The following is a 26,358-nucleotide window of genomic DNA, read 5'->3' as shown; positions in this document are numbered from 1 at the left end:
TGTCAGGATTTCCATCTTTTTAAGCCTGAATAATTTCATTGTACTAATATATCACATTGTAAAATATATTTATCTGTTGATAGATGTTTAGTTTGCTTCCACCATTTGGCCATTGAGAATAATGCTGCTACGACTCTGGGAGCACAAATATCTGTTGAATCCCTCCTTCCAATTCTTCTGTGTGTGTGCGTGCGTGTGTGTGTGTGTGTGTGCGCACGTGCATGTGTGTGTATGTATCCAGTAGTAGAATTCCTGGATCATACAGTAATTCTAATTTTGAGTGACCACCATTACTCTCTTGCATCTTGGTTGCACCATATAATAATAGGCGTGGGTACAAGTTTCTCCATAGCCTCATCAAAGCATGCTTTTTTTTTCAAATATATATAACAGTCATCCTAATGCATGTGAGGTGGTTTGGATTAGGCTCACAGACTGTTAAATGAGCCATGTGATATAAATAACATTCTGGTGTCAACAGTGGAATTGTACTCCAACAGGAGCAATCGTGGGAGACTAGACTATTGCTATCTATAACATCTATGATATGAACTTTCAGTCAGGCTTGGAACTTTTTTTCTCCTTTATATAACTGATATCTGAAATTCTCAAGGAATTAAGTGAAAAACTATCTATGCCTTCATTGATTGGTTACAAGTATTTTTTCATCACCTGCTTTCAATGTCTAATACAGGGTGCACACAAAGAACCTTCAGAGAAAGGATCCCATACTTAGAGTCCCACTGTTTTATCTGTGTACACTGCAAAGTCAGCTAGCTGAAGCTAATGTTACTGTGTTTACTATTTAAAATCAAATAGGATATACAGAAATTCTTTCACATTAGCCACCAGATAGGGCTGTTTCCTGTTTAAAAGCCCCAAATAGTGTGCAATTTTGTTGGCTACCATGCACAATATGATGGGAGGACAGATGGAAGGAGTGGGAGAGAAGAAAGTGGGTCAGGTGGGAGAGTGGCTGGCTCACTTGTTATTCCAACAATCCGCAGCAGCAGACCCAGCCCCAGACAGTGACATCACCCTGAAGCTGTGCAGAGACCTCTACTCTGTTTACTGGGCTGGGCTGTACAGTATACACAACAGCTGGGCTGCAATTACCACTGGCACAAATGGCTTTCATTTCAATAAACTGGCCTGATTTCCTAAAGAAACATTTATTTGGAATAAGAAGTCCTGAACTATTTTTAAAAGGATGCACATGTAAACATTGTATTAAAGCTTCTCAGCGTGCTCCTTGTCTGCTGCGATACTGTGTGTGTAGGGAGGTCGTCACCCAATTTCAGGCTGTGGACTTTCCCTTGCACTTAACGCAGCACAGGCGAGATTTACAGTGCACCTGTGTGGGCTCCCATTCCTGCCCTCGGTCCACCCTCTTCTTGCTTACTCTCCAGAGTTCTACTTACCTTCAGTTCATCAAATACCAAAATCAAATATAAAACCATCAAGACTCTGGAATAAGTAAGCACAGAGTTTTCCCACAGTGATAGGAGCAAGGTTTAAAGAAGTTGCTACACCAATACACAACCCATCTGCTAAAGTCAGAGGAGTCTTTTTGCCCTTGCTTTAACCATTCCTTTAGTCAGTTTTTAAAAGGACATTATGATTAAACACACCAAGAGACCACTGCCTGTAGAAGATCTGTTTGATTATAACTTTTGTACGCAGTTGTGAAATACAGAAGCTAGCTACCTTAAAGTGGAAAATGCAGTTTTCAGGGTTAACAAAACAATCTACCAGCTCATTCAAAAAATCATCTCTAAAACTAAAGAGCAGAAGTTGATACTTACGCCTTGCGATAGGCCAGCCCTGAGAATTCCAGGCCAACAAAAGAAAAGGAAAAATGCAAGACGCATCCTGATAGTTAATCATGGCTATCTAAGCAAGGAAAAAAATATTCCATCAGAAGTGGATGAGTGCTTTAAGCTTTACTTTTTAAACAACTGTTTGGAGGACATAGAAAAGTGCCACGCCATAGCCAAATCTAACCTCAGGAAAACAGAACCAGACTCTCTACAGGTCCATCAGTAGCTGCCCCTGCAGAGTAGAAAAGTAGCCATTGCTCAATTAGTCCTCATGGACTTTTGTTGGAGGGAATGGTTAGACTTATTATTTCCATCTCATAGTGACGTTTCCCTTTGTTGACGGATAAATGTTCTGTTTACCATAAAAAACATTACACAGCCATGGCCTGAAATTAATATTCTTTTGAAATGACACAGAGCTTTCTGAATTTTATTATAATATATGCTATATTATGCTATATGTATATAATATACATAATATATGTGTATATATGTATATAATATACATAATATATGTGTATATATGTATATAATATACAATATATGCTATATTACAATAGCATGCTTCATATGAGACAACAAAAATATTCTAATGCTCAAGAACATAAATAAGTATCTTAGTAGAGTCAGAATACTTAGGTTCAAATCTCAGCCATGGTATTTATCTGCTCTGTGACTTGAGCAGATTACTTAAGCTTTCTAAGTCTACATTTCCTCATTTTTAAATGGAGATAATACCAGTGGCTTGCCTATGGGATTAAATAAGGTAAGACCTATAAAGCACCTGGCTCTGTGCCTGATCAGAGTAAGTGTAAAGTAAATGCTACTGCTTTTATTACTAACCAATTCAAATCAGATGTGAAGATTTCTCAGAGACATGCTTGGGATTCCATGAGAGAATATAACAATTACTGGATGCAGTCTCCAGCTCCACTACCACCAAACAACAAATAAGCAAACATTCCCCCAAAATAACAATAGAGAAAACCACACACACACACACACACACACAAGAAAACAGTTAAAAAGAACCATTTCTGGTCTAGTACTTAAAAAAATTAATTATACATGCACACACACAGATGGTAGGACGTTACTGTGAGTATACATCTACCTCAATCTTCACCTATGGTTACTGTTATTATTGACATTATATACAACAGAATCTTCTTGATTTTTAGTTTTTTTCCTAAATCATTCCTAAAATAAAAGAAAGAAAAGGGAAAATAAAGGAAAGGAGTAAGGATTTCAAGGAAGGTCAGGCAAGTTTTCATGATGCCATACAGACATTGTGGCAGAAAGAAGGAACAAACAGAAAAAAGATGACAACTCCACTTTCCAACTGTATACACATATACACACTTCCCTTAATGCTTCTGGCAAGCCTGCTGTGGGCAGCAACCTTTATTCAGCGGGCACCCCTTCTCTGCACTATGAGGGAAATGAGATGCCTGTGTCCAACTCTGGATTCAGTCCCTCTCTGGTCACCTGGGGAGCTGGCCACCTGCACTGAGTTGTGGGCTCCTGCACACTCAGTCAATGCATTTCTCAGGGTAAATATTAACATCCTTATCTTACTTCTCCTGGACCCCATCTTCAGAACCACAAATGGAGACATGAACTTCTACCATAGTAGTATAATTGTTTCATAATAATATGTGAAGAAGAATTCAGGGCAAGGGACTATCTTAGTGATTCTCTTAAAGAAGGGTATAATCTGTTTTAAATGGAGATAGTAATATCATTGAACAAAATAACCAATAAGCCATTTTTAAAAGTAAACTGATGATCGCTTCTCAGCCTTTTGGCTAAGATCAAGTGTAGTATTTGTTCTTAACAGGTGAAAAGTAAACTGGTAGTTTGTGAAAAGGCAGCAGCAGTTTATTAAACAACAAAAGGGTGGGACCCAGGGTATCTGAAAAGTTAGGCATTTCCAACTTGCAGAGCCCCTGTGATCTGATTAGCAATGTAGGAAAAATAGCACCTGTTCTAACAACCTTATAGCTTGGGGAGAATGCAGTGAAATACAGAGTTATCACTATTCTTTGTCTAGCAAGCCTTCACAGACCATGGAACAGTCACCTACTCATAAGAGTTCCAGCTTTTGCTTCTCAAAAGGTACTTTTTCGCATGACCAAGAAGGTAGGCAAGACTCTTTTCTAAATTTTCAAAGTTAGCTGCAAATGGCTTTCTGATTGCTCTTGGGCATTATATTCATGAATCAACATGAACCAATTTCAAAGTCCTCCACTAATCATAACTTATGAGGAATTGACTTTTATAAAATGCCTGCACTATCAACTCTCTCATAAATATTGCTCTACCTTTCAAACTTACTTCAGACTTCACAAAGAGCTCTTGCATTTATTTCTCCATATAATAATGCTTTGATATGATCTGTAGGTATTATCATAAATCTCATTTTGCCAAAGAGGCAGGTCATCATCTTGACCTGGGAAAAGTCCTCAGGGCCCCTCAGTTCCATGGCACAGACTACCAAACAGGATCTGATGGGCTACTTTCCCAACTTAAGATGTAAAAGAGAGAAGTTAATTCAGACATACAGAGGATCTCTGGGGATATCAAGTCCTAACTGTCCTGTGGAGGCACTACTGAAGGCAGGTGGAAAATGGTCCCTTTTCTTCTCCTACACTGATTAGTCCTGACAAAGTTGTGTTGGCCGACAGGGTGGTAATCTGGCCCAGTGTGCCTATCTTCTATCTTCTGACACGGGTGCCAGCAGGGCCTCCACTGTGCTGTGAGATTCTCCCTGCCAATGCCCATCCAGCCCTGAAGACAGGTCTGAGAGAGCTTTGCTGATTTTCAGTTCACTCACTGGCCAATGACTGGCTCCAAAACACATGCTCTTCTTTTCACAACAAATATTCCATATAAAAATGAAACCAACTAGGGCTGGGGATTTAGCTCTGTGGTTCGGGCGCCTGCCTCGAAAGCACAAGGTCCCGAGTTCGATCCCCGGTACAAAAACAAACAAACAAACACACACACACACACAAAATGAAAGCATCTAGAAATGACAGCAGATCAAAGATGAAAGCATGGCTGGGTGACTGACAGTGTATTCCAAGATACTGGCCCAAGAAAAAGGAGTTTGAATTTAAAGAATCACACTTCAATCAAAAGAATAAGCTTAATGTTAACAAATACGTGGTTCTGAGTCAGGTACTAACTAGTCTGCCTCTCATTCTCCCTGATGAATCATTTTTAGAGCATGAAGGCCAAAGAGCTGGTAAGAGTCCTTGGCATGCATAAAATTTGGAAGCCTGATTTACCTGAACGGGACTCAATTCCCATAGCTGGTATTACTAGTACTATGCTTATTTGGTTTTTATATGTTTTTTAGCATAAAAGAAAGAACATTCTAGACAGCTAGTGTGGTGTCAGAGTGTACTCCCAGGAGCACCTGTGTCAGAATCACCTGGCTGATTATTAAAGTGCAGATGTCTGGACTCCCTCCCGAGCCGGCTGAGTCAGAATGGCTCAGTTCTCATGCCTTTTGATGGGTGTGAGAACTAAAAGTCTGCACTTGAACTGAGTCTATTTCATGACACAATAAAGCTTAAAAGCCACTGCTCTAGGCAAATGACATTAAGTTAGGAAAATCAAAAAGTCAAGAGTCTGAGGTTAAGACAAAGAAAAATTATGCTTTTAAAATATGCTTTTAAAAACAGATACCACTGGTAATATTTTTCATCCTTGCATGTGAAAGAAATGGCCTTTTACTTATAAATAGAGCCAGCAAATATCGAAATTTAGGATAGACATGGTTGGAAAACGGTGAACTAAGTTTGAAGTAGCTATCAACCCCATCTCAAATAACTCAGCAAGATAAAGAGCTCTGTTTGGGTGTATAATTGTTTTTGTTGTATTGATAGTTTTAAAAAAATTATTATTAAAGGTGCTTCAAGAAAATCACTTCTGGAATTTTGTAACTCAAAAGTGACTTAAGTATAAAGATTTTTTTTTTTTTTTTCTTTTTTGGTACCGGGGATTGAACTCCGGTCCTTGTGCTTGCGCAGCAGGCAGTGAAAGCACTGAGCTAAATCCCCGGCCCAAGTATACAGAATTTTAAAATTTACTTTAAATATATAGCCCTGTTAAACCAAAATTATAGCCCACACTGGACTGATGAAAGAATTAACACATTCCTTAAGGTGTGAGGGAGTCTGATACTCAAGGGATTGGGTAAGTTTTGATCATATGACTTATATACTGCTTTTGACAAGTTACTTTTTAAGAAGATAATAAAACATTCTTGTTTAACAATACTGTACTTCATAAACTCTTGATTAGAAGAAAAAGATTCCAAAAGAGGTTATTAATGCAAACTAGTGTATATTGCAAATGATTTCCAACATTTAGAAAAGTTACCTGAAGCTTTCCCTGTTTTCATTGACAGTTGCTGAGAAAGCTGGTCATCCTGGGTTCGTATCCAAGATCTTTGTTTTCGAGGTTTTTTTAACCTTAGGAAAGTTACTTAATTTTCCTTTACTTTCTTTTTTGTACTAGGGATTGAACCAGGGCCTTTGCACTGCACTATATCTCCAGCCCATTTTGTAATTTTAAACTTTGAGATGGTCTAAGTTGCTAAGCTGTACAGGATGGGCTCACATTTATGATCCTCTTGCCTCAGCCTCCCAGAGTGCTGGGACTATAGGTATAATATCTTTCTTTTTATATAATGCAAACTACTGAAAGCTGAACATTGCTTGTTAGTAATGTGTAGGTACCCAATAAATGTTACTTCCATATTCATCTCACTGTTTATGCACAGCGGGCAAAATCAACTAGTCTTTTATACTTTATGGGAATTCCAGGAATGTTTGGAAATTAAGGGTTAAAATACTACTTTCTTCGTAAAATAGAAGCAATCGGGATTAATGCATAAAATAATGTGAGAGTTAACTGTCAGTTCTTATGGCTAAAAACTAATTTTGAATAGAAAATCACCTTTATCTTTCTTAATTTAGATGAAAAGTCTGATTCCGAGGATTAAAGTTAGTAAAGAACAATAGTAACCCCAAAGACCATAAGGATGCCCCCTTATATTACCAGCTTTTACTCAACAAGACCCTAAACTAAAATGACCTACTTACTCCCTGAGAGGCAAAATGTTGACTGTGCATGTAGATCATTAAATTGGACTGTAAACTATATCAAAGGCTGACACTTTCAAAATGATCTAATGATTAACTGGGATTGTCCAACATATGGTTACAAGAGAATTTAGCACATCTTTATTATTATGCATTCCTAAAGAAATGTTTATTATTAAAATAGTTTCTAGAGAAACATTTGTACATATGTTCCATTAAGTATTCGTGTATTACGAGGAGAAAAATCACCTTTCTCCTGCTTCCACCCTCAGTAGGACAATCTATTCATTGGCTACAGCTTGAGAACCAGGGACCCAGGCTGGGGATTTAGCTCAGTGGCATCGCGCCTGCCTCACAAGCACAAGGTTGTGAGTTCAATCCCTGGTACCGCACACACACACAAAAAAACCCCAGGTACCTGCCAGGCAGAAGGTGGGAGAGGTATAAAAGTGAAGGAGACACAAAGCTTGCCTTTGAAAAGCTCATAGTTCTGGATGGCAAGGGGAGGTCTATAAACAAATATAACAATAAAGACATGTTTGTATAAAGTACAATGAAGGGCATAAGAAAAGGCAAAATTGATTTGCTTGAAAGATTTGGTCAAAACTCAACTGAAGACAAGATAGTTTAGCTAGGACTTAAAAATAAGCAAAAATGAAGAGTTGAGAGGCAAGAAGAGAAGGGTAGTAGAAAGAGGGACAGCACACCAGGAAGACAGGATAATATGCAAAAGAGATGGAAGAGGTAGGGATGTGCCCATGCTTAGGGCTTGGGAAGACAAGGATGGGGTGAAGTCAGGCTGAAAGGTCATGGCCATTCTGATCAGTGTTGTGCTTTAGTATGTCTAGATGTTTCCCCAAAGCTAGACAGAGTCATTTACATATCTTAAAAATGTCTAGTAGAGGACATGTATCAGATTTATTAGTACAGTCTTGGGATCTTGTGGTGAAGAGAAATTTGGGCCTGGAGGCAAGGTGACCTGTTGTGTGTTCACTGCAGTGTCTTCTAGGTAGAGACACTATGGAGCTTAAATTAGAATAGCAGTGGCCAGAATGCTGAGGAAGGTGGATCTGGGTAATACTCAGAACACAGACTGACATGCAAGCAGAGGATGGAGGGAAAGAAGTATGATTCAGTTGTTAGCTTGGGTGGTACGTGAACTAACACTGTCACCACAGAAGCTGAGGATAGATTCTGAGAAATAGGTTTGAATGAGAAGACATTGCAGAAGGTTCAGGAAGCAAGGGGCTGTGTAGCTACGAAGGTCTGACCACACAAGATGGCTCGCCTGGAGACAGCCCTGTAGGAGGAAGAATGTGCCTACAGCTTAGAAAGGAGAGGACTAGGAAAACACACCTAGAAGTCCTCATCATTTGTATCTATGACCGCAAACCTTTCAGAGACCAAGTGCCCAAACTGCAACCCAAAACCCACTTATTTATCACAAAGTGCCAAGACTGCAATTAAACCTGAATACTGAGGTTTTAGTTTAGAAAAAACAACTCTACATTAACACCTTTTGTCTTAAAAGAAAAATATAATAACACATGTGCCATAGGTTCGCCACCACTGATCTATATGATAAGAGAGTGAAGCCATGGTACAGGGAATGGATGGGAAAACAGTGGATTACAAGTATTGGAGAGGTAAGTGAATCTGTGGTACCTCTACTACATGGACTTGGCCACAGTCATTAAACATGATCATAATGCAGGCTATGACGCAATACAGGAAAAGTGCTTGATCTGTTAATTTTTAAAAGATCAGAGGATTCATATAGCAATATAAGCACCTCTCAAAAACACTGGAATGCTTGTGCTGGGCCTGGTGGTACACACTTATAATCCCAGCACTGAAGCAGGGGATCGCTGCAAGTTCCAGGTCAGCATGGGCTATATAGCGAGACCCTGTCTCAAAAAACCAAATCAACACACACACACACACACAGACACACACACACACACACACACACACACACACTACATTGGGTGAAAGAAGTCAAACACAAAAACAAACATAATTTACATGAAATTCTGAAATAGACAAAACTAACTGATGGCAGTAAAAATCAGATCAGCATTTGCTTCTGGGGGGATAAAGAGGAACCAATAGAAAGGATAAAAAGGTGCACAAGGGAGTTTTCTGGGGTCAGAGAAATGTTCTATTCCTTGCTAAGGGTGTAGGTTATATGAGTATATATGTTTGTCATAACTGATGGAATAAGAATCCATTATGCATAAATTATACCTTCATTTAAAACATCAGAGTATAAAGTTGTACACATTCATTTAAACAAAGACAAGGGACTATGCATATAAAAGTTATGTCAGGGTAGTGGAGCTATGGGCTATTCTTGCTTAAAATCTTTCTTTTAATACATTCTTCTTAAATAAAAAAGAACTTTAAAACCACAGACACCAATAAATATTTATCAATTACCAATGAGAATGGAAGGCCTATTATAATTTTTTCCCAGTAGTAAGCAGGAAAGAATCTCTGCATTAAGGACTTTACTATCTGAAGATAAGGGAGACAGACACAAGATCAGTAAATAAACCAGTTTAAAATATCTAGGGATGACTGCAGCAAGGGGAGTGTCCTGGTTTTAAGGAGACTAAGAGGTTTCCAGAAGAGCTTTTGCAGAAGCAAGTAGTGAATCATCCTGTAGGGGTGTGGCTCAGATGGCAGAAGCAGGCAGGGTGCATCTGCAATGAGCTGGCTTAATTTGGTAGGAAGCACATGCATCAGGGAAATGAGAAGGTCAGTCAATGGTAGGGATGGACAGAGGGCCTGTATTATAGTTTGTGCCCAAAACCTCATGAAGTCTTAGATGGGGCTTTTTAAGAGGTGGCTGAATCTAGAGTGTGTGACTGATTCATGGTGCAATGCTAGGCTCAAGGGTACTAGGATTAAGGAAGGGTGTGAGTGCTACCTGCTCTAAGTGGTCTGGATAAAAGGGACAGAAAGGCTGTTAAAATTCCCTTGTTGTTTTGCTACCTTCGGTCCGCCATGAAATGTTGCCCCTCTGCCATGTGCCATCCTACCTTGGAGCCAGCCAGTTAAGGATTGAAGCCTCTACAGACTGTGAGCTAAATAAACCTTTCCCCCCTTTAACTTTGGGTGTCGGGTATTTTGTCTCAGCAACGAGAGAAAAGTAAGTAAGATAGCTTGAGAGTCTGAAGGTGACAAGTACAGACTTTACCCAGGGTGCCTGGGTGTATGAGCTGTCTTTTTTTTTTTTGGTACCAGGGATCAAACTCAGGTTCGGTGCCACTGAGCTAAATCCCCAGCCCTGAGCTATCTTTTATTCTTTGCAATTTTTTGTAGTTTGGGAACCTTGTCCCAACTCACAGGGAAGGTAAAGAAAAATTATCCAATGGGGGAGTGATATCAATGACCCTGCATTATTCATTTGGGGGGAAAAGGTGGATACCTTGGAGATGGGGATGATGATGACAATGCTAACAGTGATGGGCGCTCTCTCCCCTTGAGTTGTCTGTGATGGACCAGGTCCTGTCCATTGTTTCACACACATTATCATTCTACTCGGCTCTACAGCAACCCAGCAAAACACATATAGACTTCATATCACTAGTCAATAAACTGTACTCAAAGAATTAAGGTAACTTTTAACTAGGAATGAATGGACAGAAACTTAGACTATCAGACTCCACACACTGAACTCCCCTGTATCACGAAAGGATTGATCAGGTCTCACTTCCATTTGTGTCTGAAGAGCCTGTCCTGAGGGATTTCTAATATTTCACTTAATTACCCTTCCTTCTTGTAATACAGTTTATGCCCTCACAAAACAACAAAGGTAGTTAATTACTACACTATAAAACTGCATATATCTTAATACCCATTTCTCAGCAGTTAACACTTGGTGATAGATGCTTTACAATTACTTCATGTGATTCTTACAACTACCCTTGGGGCAGAACATTATTACTGACATATTAGAGAGAATAAAATCGGGACAAACACACATAGCTTGACTTGCTCTAGGTCACCCAGCTAAAAGGGATTTGACTCTGGACACTGTGACAACATAATCCTGAGCACTTTACTGTTTCAAATTTTAAAATAGAATTTTGAACTCTGCTATGAAAACCTCTTTCCATCTCAGCTCATGCTAAACCTTAAAATCTAATTGGAAGCCTTGAGACATTCTTCCTGGCCAGTTTCATCACAAACGTTTAAAGGATTCTCTTCTCTATCCACACAGAACCAAACTCTCTCCAAAATGCTTTATCCTATTATTTGAGCAATGCTTTCTTATTCAAAAGCAGCAATGACACATTCCCTGTGTACAGCATCAGGTGACAGAACAGTACGGACAGGCCATCCATTGTGTCCTGACACTTTGACAGCAGCAGGAAAAAGCACACCAGGACACACACCCCTTATCACAGATGGAAGGTGACAGTGGGTACAGGCTGATGGCTATTTCCTGACAGGCTATGTGGCTAACTGGAGGTGCTGAGTACCTGGACCCCTACTTAAATTGCTTAACTATGCCACCCACTGAAAGGTAAAAGAGGATCCCCATTCAAGCAGAGTGAATAAGCACAGTGTTCCATTTTGGTTCTGGTTCTGCCTTAGAGAGAGACTGAAACATGAAACCCAACGTAGGCTCATCTCTTCCTCTACTGGGGAGTAATGAATTCCAACACACACAAAAGGCCTCTTTCCTGATCTTCTAACTGAGACACAGACAAAAGCAAATTAAGCTGGTCATCCGGATAATCCAAAGGGCAGCATTTAAGCCAAGTCACATATCAGGAAACCTTCAGTCTCTAAGGACTGGGCTGCTTGCTCCTCAGCTGTGGTTTCCTTAAACTGTTTCACTAGAAGTCTAAAGTTTTGTTTGTCTTAAAATTACTTTTTCATAAAGTATCCTTAATTCCCATAGTCTAAAATAAGGTCAAGAATGCTGTCTTGGCTAGGTATTAGTAAGAATCTGAGAGTGAACCAAGAGTTTGGCCTTGCCTCCCAGTGGGAGGTGAAAGAGATGAGGAATGCAGAAAGTTCTGACGCCACATGCAGTGCCCTTTCATCTTTGTCCTGATTGGGCTGGGGTTGGTGGTGGAGTAGGAGTATTCCAGTCTAGCAAGCTAGATTGGCAATGCTTAACATCTTCCCACTAGCTTGAATCACCAGTGTGGTACATGTGTGACTATCCCACTGGGTGGCTTGTACCACTGATGGTAGGAGTGGTACAGTCATGCTTAGAACAGTCATGTATGTACCACCAGTGGTTCAAGCCACCCAGCACCGAGACATATGAATTATGACCCATCATGAATGTGTTAAGCTCTGGTCTTGTCCATAGAAAAATAGGCAGATTATTTCCTAACTGGATGAACAATTTGCTTCTCTAGCTGTTACCTTTGTATTCATTACTTACACTTAAGCCTATGCATACATCCAGTGGAGTTGGCTGGTAGGCACAGAAAGCTGCAAAGGGCAAGGAAAGCAGCCTTTTGTTGAACAACTTTAGATCTGGCTAAGGCTAGAGCAGGAAACTGGTTTTCTAGACTGGGGAGCCACTGTAGACTGGGGGACCCCACCCTAGTCAGCTCATTCCAACACAGGAAGGGGGGAGTGGCACCTTCTCTGTGCTGCAACAGGGTCTCCGGGGCAGAGAAGAACGGAAACAGTCTGGCTTCTGGAGAGGAATGCTGAGTGTGTCCTGCCCAGACACAATGCGCCCTGTGATGCTGTGTGGTCATTCACCTTCAGCCCCACCCAAGTTGTTAGATTGGCACAGAATATGCCTTTTTTTCAGATGGACTGTTGTAACAAGCAGTGCCCTTTAAACTTTATACTCACTGCTCACAAACCACCCCCAGGAAGGGTAACGTAATTACTGTTATCAGAGAGGGAATTTCCTCAACACTCTTTAAGGTGAAAAGTGGTTCAGAAAAAAACAGGAATTCACGTAATGACAAAAAATCATTCTGTCTCTCTCTCTTCAGCAAGAGACATGTTTTGGTCATCAGAGGATCTGCTAGGCTTAGTGAGATCAGTGCCAGGAATTCTGTGAACTTGAAGTCAAGCTGCCAACATTCAAGAGAAATGTCGATAGTTAAGTGTTTGCACAGATACCAGAGTGCAAGTGCAAACAACTGCCGTTTGCGACTCCAGCCTCAATGCAGACCAGAAAACTGAATACTCCAGTCCCCCCTACCCCGGTCCCATAAAATTTACCACCACTACCAGGCCAAAAAAGTAAAAGCTCTTACCTAGCTCTCCCTGGAGGTTAACGAGTTCTTGAGATAGGGTTTTGTGTTGTTTCAGGGCTTCCTCCCGCTGCAGAAAACACACATCAAGTTACTAATGTTTTCAAGAGGGTCTCTTTTCCATCAGTGCACATTTGTTATCACTAGGAAAACTAGACACAGAATCAAGAAGCCAAGATATGAATCATTTAGACCAACACAGTTTGTGTTGTTGAAAACACAGATGTCCCTTAGTTGTGAAGGAAATCTGCGTTTCGAAAGTCTATTTTTTCAAGTCCTAGTAAAACTTTCCTTTGAGAAACTGAATGGCTCATTTAAAAATATTTGCTTTGAGCCAGAGCTTCGCTGATGATCCATAGCACCTTTCAGCTAATGCATACTGTACTTAAGATGCAATGCATTCTCTTCCTCCAAGGGCAAGAAAGGCCTAATCGGTCTAAGATAAATATTTAATGTTCTAAACACAGGCACTTACATATACTTTGTCCTACAGTCACAGATAATAAAGTTTTGCTACAAGACCAATCCTTAACTTCTAAAAGACAAAAAAGTTTGTTATAAAGCTATGGCAAAAAATATTCCTTTAGAGAAGAAAATTAAATTGATTTATCTAGCTACTCACCAGTTTTCAAGGATTATTATACCTTGGAGCAGCTATAATTCTAAGTAGATGTTAGAGAAATGAACCAAAAGAATTCAGGAAGCTGTATCAGTATTTAGAAAGCAACCATCAACCTTACCATAAAGAATAATTTTCAAGTTACCAGCAACCCGTAAGCAACCACACATCCACACACACTTACACAAATAAAGTAGTTAGACTCAGTTCCTTACACGGTAGATTCCCTAGCACCAGGGTGTAACTAAGGCAGACACAGAATTTCAAAGCTCTGAAAATGCCTTCACTGGGATAGCCCCAGATGTAGCTAGCACCGCATACTGATCTCGTATTGCAGAGATCATGAGATCCATCCAGCCTTTGCAGCAAGAGTTGCTTGTCATTCAAAGCATTTCCTGGATTCCAGACACCCTCTGCCATAGTCCCTGACATTCTTCCAGAAAAGCACTATTAACAAATACTAATTACCCTTGTTGCTGCACATGGAGGAGAGAGGCACATTTTGCTGCTGGGGCAGCCCATTTTCCAGCTTCTCTCTCTAACTCCCCCACCCCCTGCACTGTCCAAGAAGTGCACAGGTGGCTGCACCACCCACCAGTCAGGTCTGTCAACATTCAAAGCTCTACCAGGAGGAGCGCCATTGGCCCTCAGTGGCCTTCCTGCACGTCCTGCAGGTTACCGTAAGCCTCAGACTCCTCTCTCCCCACAGAAGCTGATACTGCAGCTTCTGCCTTTGGCACAGGCAGCCTGCGATTACTTAAAGCCATAGCCCTTCATTTATGAAAAATGAGAGCCAGACATTAGACTGATCGATTGCCACTTACTTAAATATCAGCTGGGACAATGGAAACAAAAACTGGCCCTCTCTGCATGGATAATGGAGTTATTTTTAGATTTGTGAGCCTTTTTACTCCCCTCTCTAATTGAGGTCATTAGATTATCACACTTACTAATAGAAAAGGGAAAGTTAACTTTCTAAACCCATACACTAAATGAGGTTATAAACTAGGTGAAGGGCAATGAAAAGGGGAGAGTTGTGATTTTGAATCTTAAGTGACATTATCAAATGAATGATGTTCCTCTCAATATTTAATCTGATTGCTTAGAATGTGGTCCATTGATTAAAAAAACTTTGAAATGCTGATTTGAGTGTTAGAGGTTACATACATCTTATCGCCTATTTTGCACTAGTCTCTCAATAGTAGCTAAAGCTGTAGACACAAGCAGCATTGTGTAAACAGGTAACAGTGACTGGAATTTATTAAATACTTTTACCATCAAGCATATTTTGGTCTTGAGGGTATCCTAAATGCTTGGTTTTAAAACACATGGTATTAAGTTGTTCTGAAATTACAAATCCGTGAGCCCAACTTTTAAAAATAGTAAGTAGGGCTGGGAGTGTAGCTCAGGGTAGAGTGCTTCCTATTATGCACAAAGCACTGGGTTCAATTCCCAATATCAGAAGAGAAAAAAAAGTAATTGGTTTTCTAATGTGAAAATTAAAGTTGAAGGACAATCAGCCTGGTTAATAAGGAAAGAAAACTTTAAAAAATACGACTCAGGTCCTCCCCCTCTTAATTTCATAAACTTAAACTTTAAAAATCTAGTGCAGATAAATAGCAGCAACTTTTATCAGTAAAGTGACAGGAAAACCAGAATATGGCTTTATTAAATATCCATAAGCAAACCTAAACATATTCAGTGGGCTTGCTTAAAGTTCACTTTCTAATAGGAGCCATGTTGCTAGTAGAAGAGATGGCAAGAGAATTAAATCACTTCTCAAACTCATGGAAACTAAAAGGGCAAAAAAATTAAAAATTATTGATGATATAGTTTCAAAGGACAATTTTGTAAACATCCATTCTTTTACGACAAATGCAACCAGGTGATATTTTTGCTTTTTAAAGGGGCTTAGGGGACAAGGCATTTCTCTCAACTCCACTGCATACAACCATCTTATCCTCAGTGTTTCAGAAGCTTTTTACATACTCTGGTCTCTGCCATTCACAGTCACAGCAAGAAAAGAAGGCTGTGGTCACCTCACTCCTTATCTCAATGGAATGTGCAAAAGTCAGTCAGTTCTCCCTTCATAACATGTCTTGAATCTATTGTACTTTTTCTCTTAGCCTCCACTCTAGCCCTGATCCTCACCAACCCAGTTCCAGACAATGGACAGGATCTCTCCACTTTGCAGAGGGCTCTCAGGTTATTATTCCATATTTTTTGTGCATATAAATTCCCTTACTCAAAAAGAACCTCTCATTGAGTGGATGAAAGGCCAGAAAACACAGCTAAGGTGTAGCTCAGTGACAGAGTCCATGTTTAGCATACCTGAGGTCCTGGGTTCAACTCCCAGCACCACACAAAGTCACCACAGACCTGAATCATCCAGCTTCTGTTCAGACTCCCAGGCCCTCTCCTGTATAAGTCACAAGTGTCACGTGTGTCCCACCCCACTGTCAATGCCACACATCCTGGATGCCCCACTTTCTTTACCTGACCCATTATATAAACCTTCTGGGAATACTAAGTATCAGAGATACCTATCCCCTTCCCCTAGATGCCTAGAAAGGACATTTATCCTTCTGGACTGGTTGGCAAGTTATCATTTTGTACCAACCAAGCATTTTTCATAGTATATGCTGTAAAAATTATGTAAGAAACTTAAGATATGGCTGCTGCTTTCAAGAAGTTTTGGTGGAACTAAAATGGCCAGGCCCAATTCTTTGGTCATCAAACATAAAACCTCATTTGAGAAGAAGCAGTAATAGAAAAACTGAGGGCCTTAAATATGATCCTTATGTGAAATGTTGACTACCATGCCCATCTTCTAATAGACATATACTCAGTATTTCTGTTTGACTTTCCTGGTAGCTTGCCCTTTAAATGTACTTATCATTTACTCGTAATGATAAAATATATTTTGTCAGACACTGATTCACTGTTTCTTTTTATTCAGATACTCCTAGATTAGGGTTTCTGTCTTAGACGATAAATCCTTTAGAGTCCAGGTAACAAGTTTATTTGATTCTTTGTATTGTAACATGCAGAATTCCACACACACAGTATGATAAAAGAGAAGGTAGAAATCTAGAAAGATGTTTCTTTACTCATGAATTAAATATATGAAGTGCTCCAAGAAAAAAATGGATTCACTATAATTTAATTAGGGGTCTCTGGGACACAGCACTTAGTCTCTGGCTGCCGTCCCATCGCATGCCTGGATTTTGCTAGCTACTGCATATCATCAGCAGCACAGGAGCCACATCAGATGGCTCTGAGTGGCTATGCCTGCCCTCCTCCCCATATGGTGAATCTGTCAGTGTGGCCACTGTTTTTGGTCTGAGACAGTTTTACTTAATGTAGACAGTTAATGTCATTCAAAATTCACCTTGGATTAGATGCTACTCTAGTTTAGATTCCATTTACAAAGCAAAAGATTTAGAGGCACTTTGAAGAATTAAGTCAGAGGTATGGGGAAGACCGTGGTCCTGTAGAAACCTACACGGACCCTTTATGAAGACACTGGCCTCACCACCACCACACTGCTGTTCACCTTGGCTATCTGTGCAGAATATTGTTCAACCATGCCAGGATGAACCAAGGATTAGAACTGAAACTAACATTACTGCGTCCTTTGAGAAATAGTGACAGAAGGTTTCCACACTGATGAGATATTTATCAGAACATATACATAGTAATATGTGCTTGTGTTGCAGTTATTAAACAGACTTGCAACAGAAGGAATAGGGATAGTTCTCAGATTTCCTGTAATCAAACATTTTTACTCATAATCTAATGACTCAACATCATCTAGAAAAGATCTGCAATCACAAGATACACATAATATTTATCCTTATATATTTTATATACATTAAATACAAGTTATGATTAAATATACAGTATATTTAAAATTTAAAAATTATTACAATAAAAGACATTACCACTAATCTCCCTCAAGACATGCCCTTCTCTTCCAACACACTTTCCCCATCATTCTTGCCACTTTCTGAAGTAGTTCCGAAAGTCCTTTTCTTGTGCGTGTCCTTAGTTACACTGTCATGGCTGCTTTGATGGCCTGAATTTGTTTAAAACATTTGCCTTTCGTGGTAACTTTGACTTTGGGGAAGAGCCAGAAGTCACACAATACCAAATCTAGTGAATAAGATGGATAGGACATAGTGTAATGTTTTTACAAGCCTGCCTTTCCACTGGACGGCATTCAGTAGCAGCATTCACTGTATTTTTTATCAAACCCTGCAATTACACTCACAAAAGAGGATTTCCAGAACTGCTTCAGAAAGTGGCAAGAATGTGATAAATGTGACTAAAGTGAGGAAGAGTATTTTGAGTGGGATTAATGACTATGTGCCTAAATTTTTAAAAAATTTAAACACTATGTTTTTTGGCCATACCATGTAGACACATACAATTATTGTGTATACATTCACACATACTTCAGTAATTATTTCGAAAGAACTAAAGACTTCAAAGAATTTCTTAATTGTTTAACTTTACTTCGGTTATGTCTTTCTTTTCCAGCCACTGTATTACAGGACCCCGTATACATCCTTCTCAGGATATCCAACCCAGTGAATTTTTAACAGTGTTGCACCAATTTTTTCCCCAAGTGAACACCTGATAAGTGCCTGGCTTGTGTTTAGGAGCCAGGTTTAAGGGGAAAAAGTATTTTAAAACAGTAAAATTGCATATAGTGTAGAATGTTCATGCCACACAAGGTACTTGGAGTCTGAGAAGATGCCTGAGGAGTAGACACTTGTCTTTCATCTCAAATCTGTTTTTGGGTCTTTGGCCACTGAGAGGCAACAGAAGGCAGACCAGTTCCTTTACTTACTTTGCATATTTACTTCGGCTGTTTGTATAATGAATGAATCTGTGTAAATTAAATGTAGGCACTGATGTGATAATGCTAAAGAAAGATCTGCATATGTAGGCATGAGAGCCCGTACAGTAGCCCAGTAGCAGATGAACAAACAAGATGAAAAAGTACAGGAAATTTTGAGTTCATAAAGTCCTAGCCTGGGGCTTACATCCAAGTCTTCCTCTTGCCCGCTATTTAATGTTACTTGATAACTCTATGCCTCAATTTTCTTTTTTACAAATTCCAATTCATTGTGGTTTTGTTGAGGGTTTTTTTGGGTTTTTTGGGTACCAGGGATCAAACTCAGGACCTTGCTCTTGCGAGGCAGGTGGCACCACTGAGCTAAAACCCTGGCCCATGTTGAGGTTTTAATAAGGTGAGTAAGAATATCTGATACCTAGAAAATAGTCAGAAAATGTTAAATTCCTCTTGTGTCTCCTCCATCTCCCAAATACACAGTCCAACTGTTGGAAAGTGAATGTAACAATGAAAAGGGCACTTGGTGTCAGATTACAGAGCTTTATATTCCAAGTTATAACCCAGTGTCATCCAAAACAAATATGTAGGGCTGGGGATTTAGCTCAGTGGTTCCGGCGCCCACCTTGCAAGCACAAGGTCCCGAGTTCACTCCCTGGTACCAAAAAAACAAAACAAGTATGTGACTTCTGTATATAATTTAAATTTTCCCAGTAGCCACAATTTTAAAGTTAAAAAAGAGGAAGCAAATTTTAATATTTTACTGAACCTAAAATATATACAAAATATTTTCATAGTCAACATAAAAATACATTTTATATCTTTAAAAAATTCTCTTTGAAATCCATGTGTATTTTATACTCACCACATATCTCAATTCAGACTGATTACATTTCACATGCTCAACAGTCTCCCTAAGACTTGTGGCTATGATACTAGACAGATCAGCTGTAGACAATGGAGTATTTAATCAGAAGAACAGAATGCTTTGGAAAGATAAAACTGTTAGCAGTAGCTAAGTGTGGTGGTGCATGCCTGTAATACCAGGACTCAGGAGGCTGAGGCAGGAGGAGTGAGTTCAAAACTAGTCTAAACTATGTAGTGAGACCCTGTCTCAAACAAACAAACAAACAAAACTTGTTAGTAGTGCATGGGACAGATTATAGGAGAGATACGGTACAAGCCTAAGGACTAGCCTAATCGGGTGTGGTGGCCCATGCCTGTAATCACAGCACTGGGTAGGCTGAGGCAGAAGGATTGCTGTGAGTTTGAGGCCAGCCTAAGACTGGTCTGAAGAAGAAAGACATCTTTAGGAATAGCCAAAATCAGATGAAGAGAGGAAATACTATGGGTCAAGAATTTAGATGATCCAATGATTGATTTCATGTGAGTGACAAAGGACAGAAAAAGAATGGAGATGGGGCTTTTGGACTGTGTACAATAAGACAAAACAATTGGCTTATCTCTAAATAGAAAAGCTAAATGTTCCCTACAATCAACTTTGTATGGTTTTCGAGCTAACCTACTTCATTATATAAACCAATTCTTGCATTGCTCTCTTACTTAGTAAAGAGAAACAAACACAGTAAAAACGTCTTCATCTCCCATGTTTAGTGGCACAGCGCCTGCTCAACATGGGTGAAGCACTGGGTTGGATCTCCAGCACCACATATGCACAACACATAGACAAAACCACAAAATATTCATCAAGTATTAATCTAAAGTGATTATTGCATGCTTGCTTCAGCAGCACATACACTAAAGTTATTATTGGCCTGGTAGCTCCCCAAAGGCACGGACCAAACCTCACTGACTTCTGTCTCCCCTCCCTAAGCAGCCCCATCATAGGAGTCTCTGCCTGAAATCAGTCTAGGGTTATTGTATTGAACTGAACTATAGAACAAATGGAATCATTTCCTTCTATCGAGATGTCATACATATCCACCTCTAAAACTGATTAAAAAACTGAAGAGCTCAAGTTATATTCTTGTCCCAGTTTTCCCCTTAGAAAATTGTAGTTTTTGTTGCTATGTCTAATTTTTCTCCATGAATTTTAATTAGTTTCCTGAAATAACATTCCTGTAGAATATCAGAGAAGAGTAAGTAAACAAAGAAAATCTGCTTTGCTTTTGTTGTACCACAGTTTATTTTAGGAATGGATGGAAATTGAAGAGTCCTAGATCTGATTCTGGGAGTAAGTTCAAAAAGAATTCTTTGATCTATAATCAACTTCATTTTTCAAAGCATTAAATTAAGTGTGATATGGAAAGCTACATATAGTTAGACCAAAAAAGTAAAAAAAAAAAAAAAAAAAAGTAATGGTATTGTAAGGTTTAGAGGCATATAAAAGCACCATAGACAATCATCTCTTCCCTGTTAAACTTTTAACTGAGAGACTCTAGGGGAGAAAATGGGGTACTAAGAAAATGTTTCCATCACAAATTTCTGGAGACTAACTGGGGTATCAAGTGAGCAGAAAAAAAGTAGAGTTGGATGAACCACACCTGATCTTTCAACCATTAATTTAAACATTCACGCGACAGGGTGTGACCACTGTGTCCCCTTCAGCTATCCATGGTGCCCCAGCAGCCACCCCAGAGTGTGCCTCCCCAACAGGGCTCGCCCCTCACCTCAGACAGTAGGTGCTGGATCACAACTGTTAATGCTTCCAGCTTGATATTGCCAAGGGAAACAAGGTGCTTGAGATGCTGGATAAATCCACTTTGGTTCTCACATTTCGTTTTATACTGAGCCAATTCAAGTGCTTTTTCAGAGGACAGCACATCTGGAGACGTCTGTGTCTGGATGCATAGACTCCTGGGATTCTTTTGCTTGCCCTTTTCAACTGCAAAAGGAATGAATGCAGCACAAAGATATGTGAGGTTAATTCTTATAATCACCCCCACATGGGTTCAAAACCAACTAGATAAGCCACAGAAATGCATTCAAGTTATGTTTACATAAGAAACTCACATGGACAAGGACTGGAGTGGATCAAAGATCTAGATGTTTGGAATTCATAAACATAATGGCCTTAGTTCTGACTTTCAAAGATTTATGTGGAGCAGAGAATTATGCATATGAAACAAATAGACTTAGCGGCCCAGAAACATGACAATAGTATGTAAAATGTTGATTTCATCATTTTTAAGGTTTCCCGTTAATTGGCAGACATCCGATTGTGACTACTATTCTGACCATCTGATCACATATGCAGAAAGGAACACTCAACATTTTCTAAAAACATCTCATCCTTTGATTGCTGACAGCCTGATCATTACAAAGTTTATTACTGCAGATGTGTCATTATCTCATCTCTAATAAATCAGCACATATATTGAGAATTCACTCACATCATTTTGCCCCTAACTTTAAGTTTATACTTAAGAGTGAAATAGTGTGGCTATATATATTATTCCACTTTCTATCAAACACAAGCTTTGTGAAATATTTTTAATACCACATGCTAATACTCCAAACTCATGTAAGATATCACTGAAGGTGATTATTCACTTCTTATGCTGTCACGCCCTATGAAGAACTCTGTTTTGAAAAACTGTTCAGTTTTGGAACCATTCCAAGTGTCTCAGTCAATTTAAATATCAAACAGAACTGGAAACAGGAAACAAATTGCTTAGCTTTTTGTAATGAACAGGCCAAACACAAGAAACTAAAATTTAAAACTGTTCCCATATTCTGGTATGCATTTTCTATGGCATCCACGTTCTGTAGTGACACACACAGATCCTAAGAAAGACCTTTTGAGCAGTCAGGGAATGTTTTCTGTAATTTTTCAGGGAGACATAAACCATGATCATGATTACTTAAAGAAAATAAACAAAGAAACTTCAGTATTCATGTTCCAAGAACCAATGACAAAACACATTCAACATTCTAATTATAAGACAAAAACAAAAAGGCTTTTGTTTCCTATGGTTGCTTTACAGGGTTAGACAACTTATATTTGTATCAATATTTGATAATCCTCAGTTCTAAAATGACTAAGATATCCTTTGTGTTTATAAATACTTAAAGAGACAATTTATCCATTATTTATTAGTAGTTTTTAAGTTATTTACCAATATCTGCAACTTTCTTAGTAGATGGAGAAAATGTTCAACTTAATATTGTCATAATATTACAATCTAGAAGAACAAGTTATTATAGAGTCACTATATTAATGAAAATAATCTACATATTTTACAACTTGTCCAGATATCTGTGGTTGGTATTTATTGTGTCATTTTCTAAATATTCTAAGAAACTGTATTTGTCACATAATACATAATAATAATTACACAGTTTTCTCAAGAGCCACCACCACCCTCGTTTATTCTTTGAGACCATCTGGCTCTGTTGTATAGGCCAGCTCTGAACTCAAAATCCTCCTGTCTCAGCCTGTCCAGAGGTACTGGGCCCACAAGTGTGCGCAACCACATCTGGCTTCCCTCTCTTTTGACCCTCCCAGTAACCTAGGTAAGGAAGGCCTGTGGAGGTAAAAACCTCCCCAGGCCTCTGACATAAGTCTCTAATGTCCCACACCTTTGGGGAAGTGAATTAGGTTGAGAGAGAATGTACTTCTAAATTTTAAAAATATGCTACAAACTTAAAAATATTAAAATATTATTTTTAAATATTCAGGTTATATATGCCCATCAATCGAATGGATAAAGAAAATATGGTATATATACACAATGGAGTACTTCTTGCTTTTTTGCTTACAAATGTATGACAAAAATACTGCAGAATGCATATGGAAGTATTAACAGTGTTTTCCTTTTTAGGTTAAGGAACAGAAATCAGATGGATAAACTGTCCTAAGACATTTTTTTGACTTTTAAATCAAATTTTATATTTAATTTTTAAATAAATAATATATTCATCCCTTGGTTAAAATTATAAAAGGTGCCTTAAATTAAAAATGTAAATAAAAATTTTAAAAGACGGCTAAAATGAATTCTGAGCACTTAAATCCTTATGTAATGTTTAACCATCAAGAAAATATAATCTATTCAGAATTCTTCTTTAGGTAATCTGTACAGGAACCTAAACAACACCGTCTTGTTACTGGCTCAAGACAGATTTAAAATTAAGGAGGAAGGAATACACTGGCTTACTATTAGGCTAGGAATGCATGTCTCCAACTATACCAAGTGCCCTCTTCCTGGAGCTGGAAAAGCATGTTTTGACCTCAATCTTCCACCCCAGATGCTGTGCTCCCCCAGGACATGGCAGCAGATGACCCAGTTTGTGCCTCCTTCCCTCTCCTAGCTCCTGGTTCAACCAAAGATCAGAAATGTTACAAAAATCTCCAACAATGTGCAATCCCCTAAGGCTCATATAAGTAGCATGCTTCACAATACAGAAAATCCACGGATTTCCCTTAAATCCCTCAGGATTTATTATTTACATGAATTTAGCATAATATAAACCACACTTTGCTCTTCTATCCTTACATGTCCTTAACATACTAGGATATTACTGTTCTGATAATGCAGCTGTATTTAAAAGTATAAACTATTTTATTATATCTACTAAAAGAACATATTCTGATTTCAAAGAATCATTTTAATCAGATATCTTAAAATGCCATGTTAACTTCTATGTCCATTCAGATTTCTCTCAACAAGATACAGTAATTATCATTATCACTTCTGATCCATCCTTGCTAGGGTTCACCTTAATGAAGGTAAAACCTCCACCAACAAAATATATCCTGAATCAAAGATATTTGCCCACTTTAAAAAAAAGCTAAATAAATCTTTGCTCTCTTTGTTCTTTCTACTCAGAAATCTCAGTAAGTTTAAAACTAGCCCACTGAACTGATTTATCATCTTCTTACAGAAACTGATTGGGTAAAGAGAAATAGGTGCATTTTTCAGACTCAAGTTACTCAGACAGATCAATTCCTATCTCAAGACCAAAAACCGTTTTTAAGAGAGATTTAACCATGAAGCCATAGACAAACCATGATCACAAAGACAGTCATCCTAAGGCCAAAAAGCTGTACATTTACTGAATCTTCTAGTTTTCCAAAATATGAAGATCAATTTAGACACATGATTATTGAGAGTTTGCCTTGGGTTCCATGAGGCACAAAACTCAGAATTCAGTAACCGGCATTGCAGTTTTATCAGCACACACTCACTGACCTGGTTATTCATCAAATATTTATCAACATCTAACACAACAGCATTGCTGAGGGGGACAGACCTGGCCGGTGCCTTGAAAGCAAGGGTGGTACTGCATGGGGAAGCCAGGTTCCCTGTGTTCATTTCTTCCTGATCCACTCTCAGTATCAATCTACCTGTACAAAGGTGCAGGCACCAAGTGCTATGTGCATTCACTACACGCTGCATTGAAAGCTAATGTTTGTCATCTAATATAAAACACGGATAATGAATTCAGGGGGTCTCTGAATTCCTACCAGCCTGGACAGACATCTAATTCCCTGCTTTCTGCCTTCATCTGAAACCACGTACTTAGCACCTGTAACAGGGACACCCAAACACAAGTTCTTTCTGTCGGTGTTTCTTCAGCATCTGATGACAGCTGTTTCTCGTAGGATATTTCATGAAAGCAAAACATTACAATGGGAATTATTGGAAAATATGTTTTCTGATAAAAGGGAGTATCCAGACATGACATGTAAATGTCTATGGGATGCATTCCTAACACACTGGTGTTTGCAATAAATTTTTGTGTAGCAGAGACAGAAATATGCCATCAACAGTGGCAATAAGATTTGATAATTAGATTCTAGACTTCTGTATGCAGTGTGGTGAGAGGACATGCAGTGAAACACATAGGCAGAGTTACTAGAGGCAGAGTTTGGATGGACATTTGCACATGTGACAGACAGATGAGCAGAGGAGAAGCAGCAGAAGGGTGTTTCAAGGTGGTAAAGCCAGCAAACACAAAGGCATAGAGGTACAAAGCCCCTGGATGTGTGGATATCACAACACAGCAATCCAAATTAAAGCAAAATGAAGCTTATAAACAGGGTGATAGCATATGGACTATGCAAGGTTTTATCTTATAGGAGCCAGGGAACAATGTTGAGCAGGGTCCTGGAAGTACAAAGGTGCAGGCATCAAGAGCTATGTGCTTTCATTACATGCTGCATTGAAAGCTAATGTTTGTCATCTAATATAAAACACAGATAATGAATTCAGAGGCTGACCAGAAGACTAGACCAGAAGCTGGGGCCCAGAGGGAGGCCCAGGAAGAGGCACTCAGGGGTCTGTGGCAATGAATTGGCACGAAAAGGGGAATGTGCCTATGAGGTAGAACAGGAGGAGTGTGTGCCCACTTAGATAGGAATGAAAAAAAAAAGAATTAGGATGAGTTATGTGCATGTACCAACTCCCATGAGGAATGTAATCATTATGTACTGTAAATATGTACTAATAAAAAATAGAAACTGTAAAAAAAAAAAAGGCATCCAGGGTGAGTCACAGGCTTTCAGCAAGGAAACAATATCAGGAGGAAATTAGCAGGAAGGAATGAGGGCGAGAGGAGAAAAAAGTAAGAGTTTGGGGTAGGTTGCATATGGAAGGTGTTAGGACATTCTCTAACACTGCTCCTAGTCTCCAAAAATAGTCTATTCTAAACTCACCTGTTTTGCAAATTTAGTCACCTGCCATGTAATTTTCTCCAAGTGCAACCTGCTCTTTATTTCTTACTGTTCTGAAGACTG

At 39.0% G+C, this 26,358-nt stretch overlaps 1 protein-coding gene and 1 pseudogene across 10 annotated transcripts in view; one reads left to right on the top strand and one right to left on the bottom strand.

Annotated features, from left to right (window-relative positions):
• Mtus1 (microtubule associated scaffold protein 1) overlaps positions 1–26,358 on the bottom strand; it is a 207,934-nt gene that overhangs the window by 15,567 nt on the left and 166,009 nt on the right. For 9 of the 10 annotated variants that reach the window (XM_087217180.1, XM_087217181.1, XM_087217182.1 and 6 more), the window contains 2 exons: positions 21,290–21,504; positions 13,186–13,252 (listed from right to left, as the gene is read on the bottom strand). In XM_087217180.1, the coding sequence (XP_087073306.1) occupies positions 13,186–13,252; positions 21,290–21,504 (282 nt within the window). Of the gene's footprint in view, positions 1–13,185; positions 13,253–14,269; positions 15,254–21,289; positions 21,505–26,358 lie in introns of those variants that run through there. The other variant, XM_087217187.1, reaches the window with a different exon arrangement.
• On the top strand, positions 3,609–3,717 carry LOC147826759 (U2 spliceosomal RNA; annotated as a pseudogene).

The sequence above is a fragment of the Heterocephalus glaber genome, unplaced genomic scaffold (assembly GCF_053883595.1).
Source record: "Heterocephalus glaber isolate CG9 unplaced genomic scaffold, H.glaber_assembly_v1.0 deba00001461, whole genome shotgun sequence".
In the NCBI taxonomy this organism is placed as follows: Eukaryota; Metazoa; Chordata; class Mammalia; order Rodentia; family Bathyergidae; genus Heterocephalus; species Heterocephalus glaber.
This window is presented reverse-complemented; position numbering and strand designations above follow the sequence as displayed.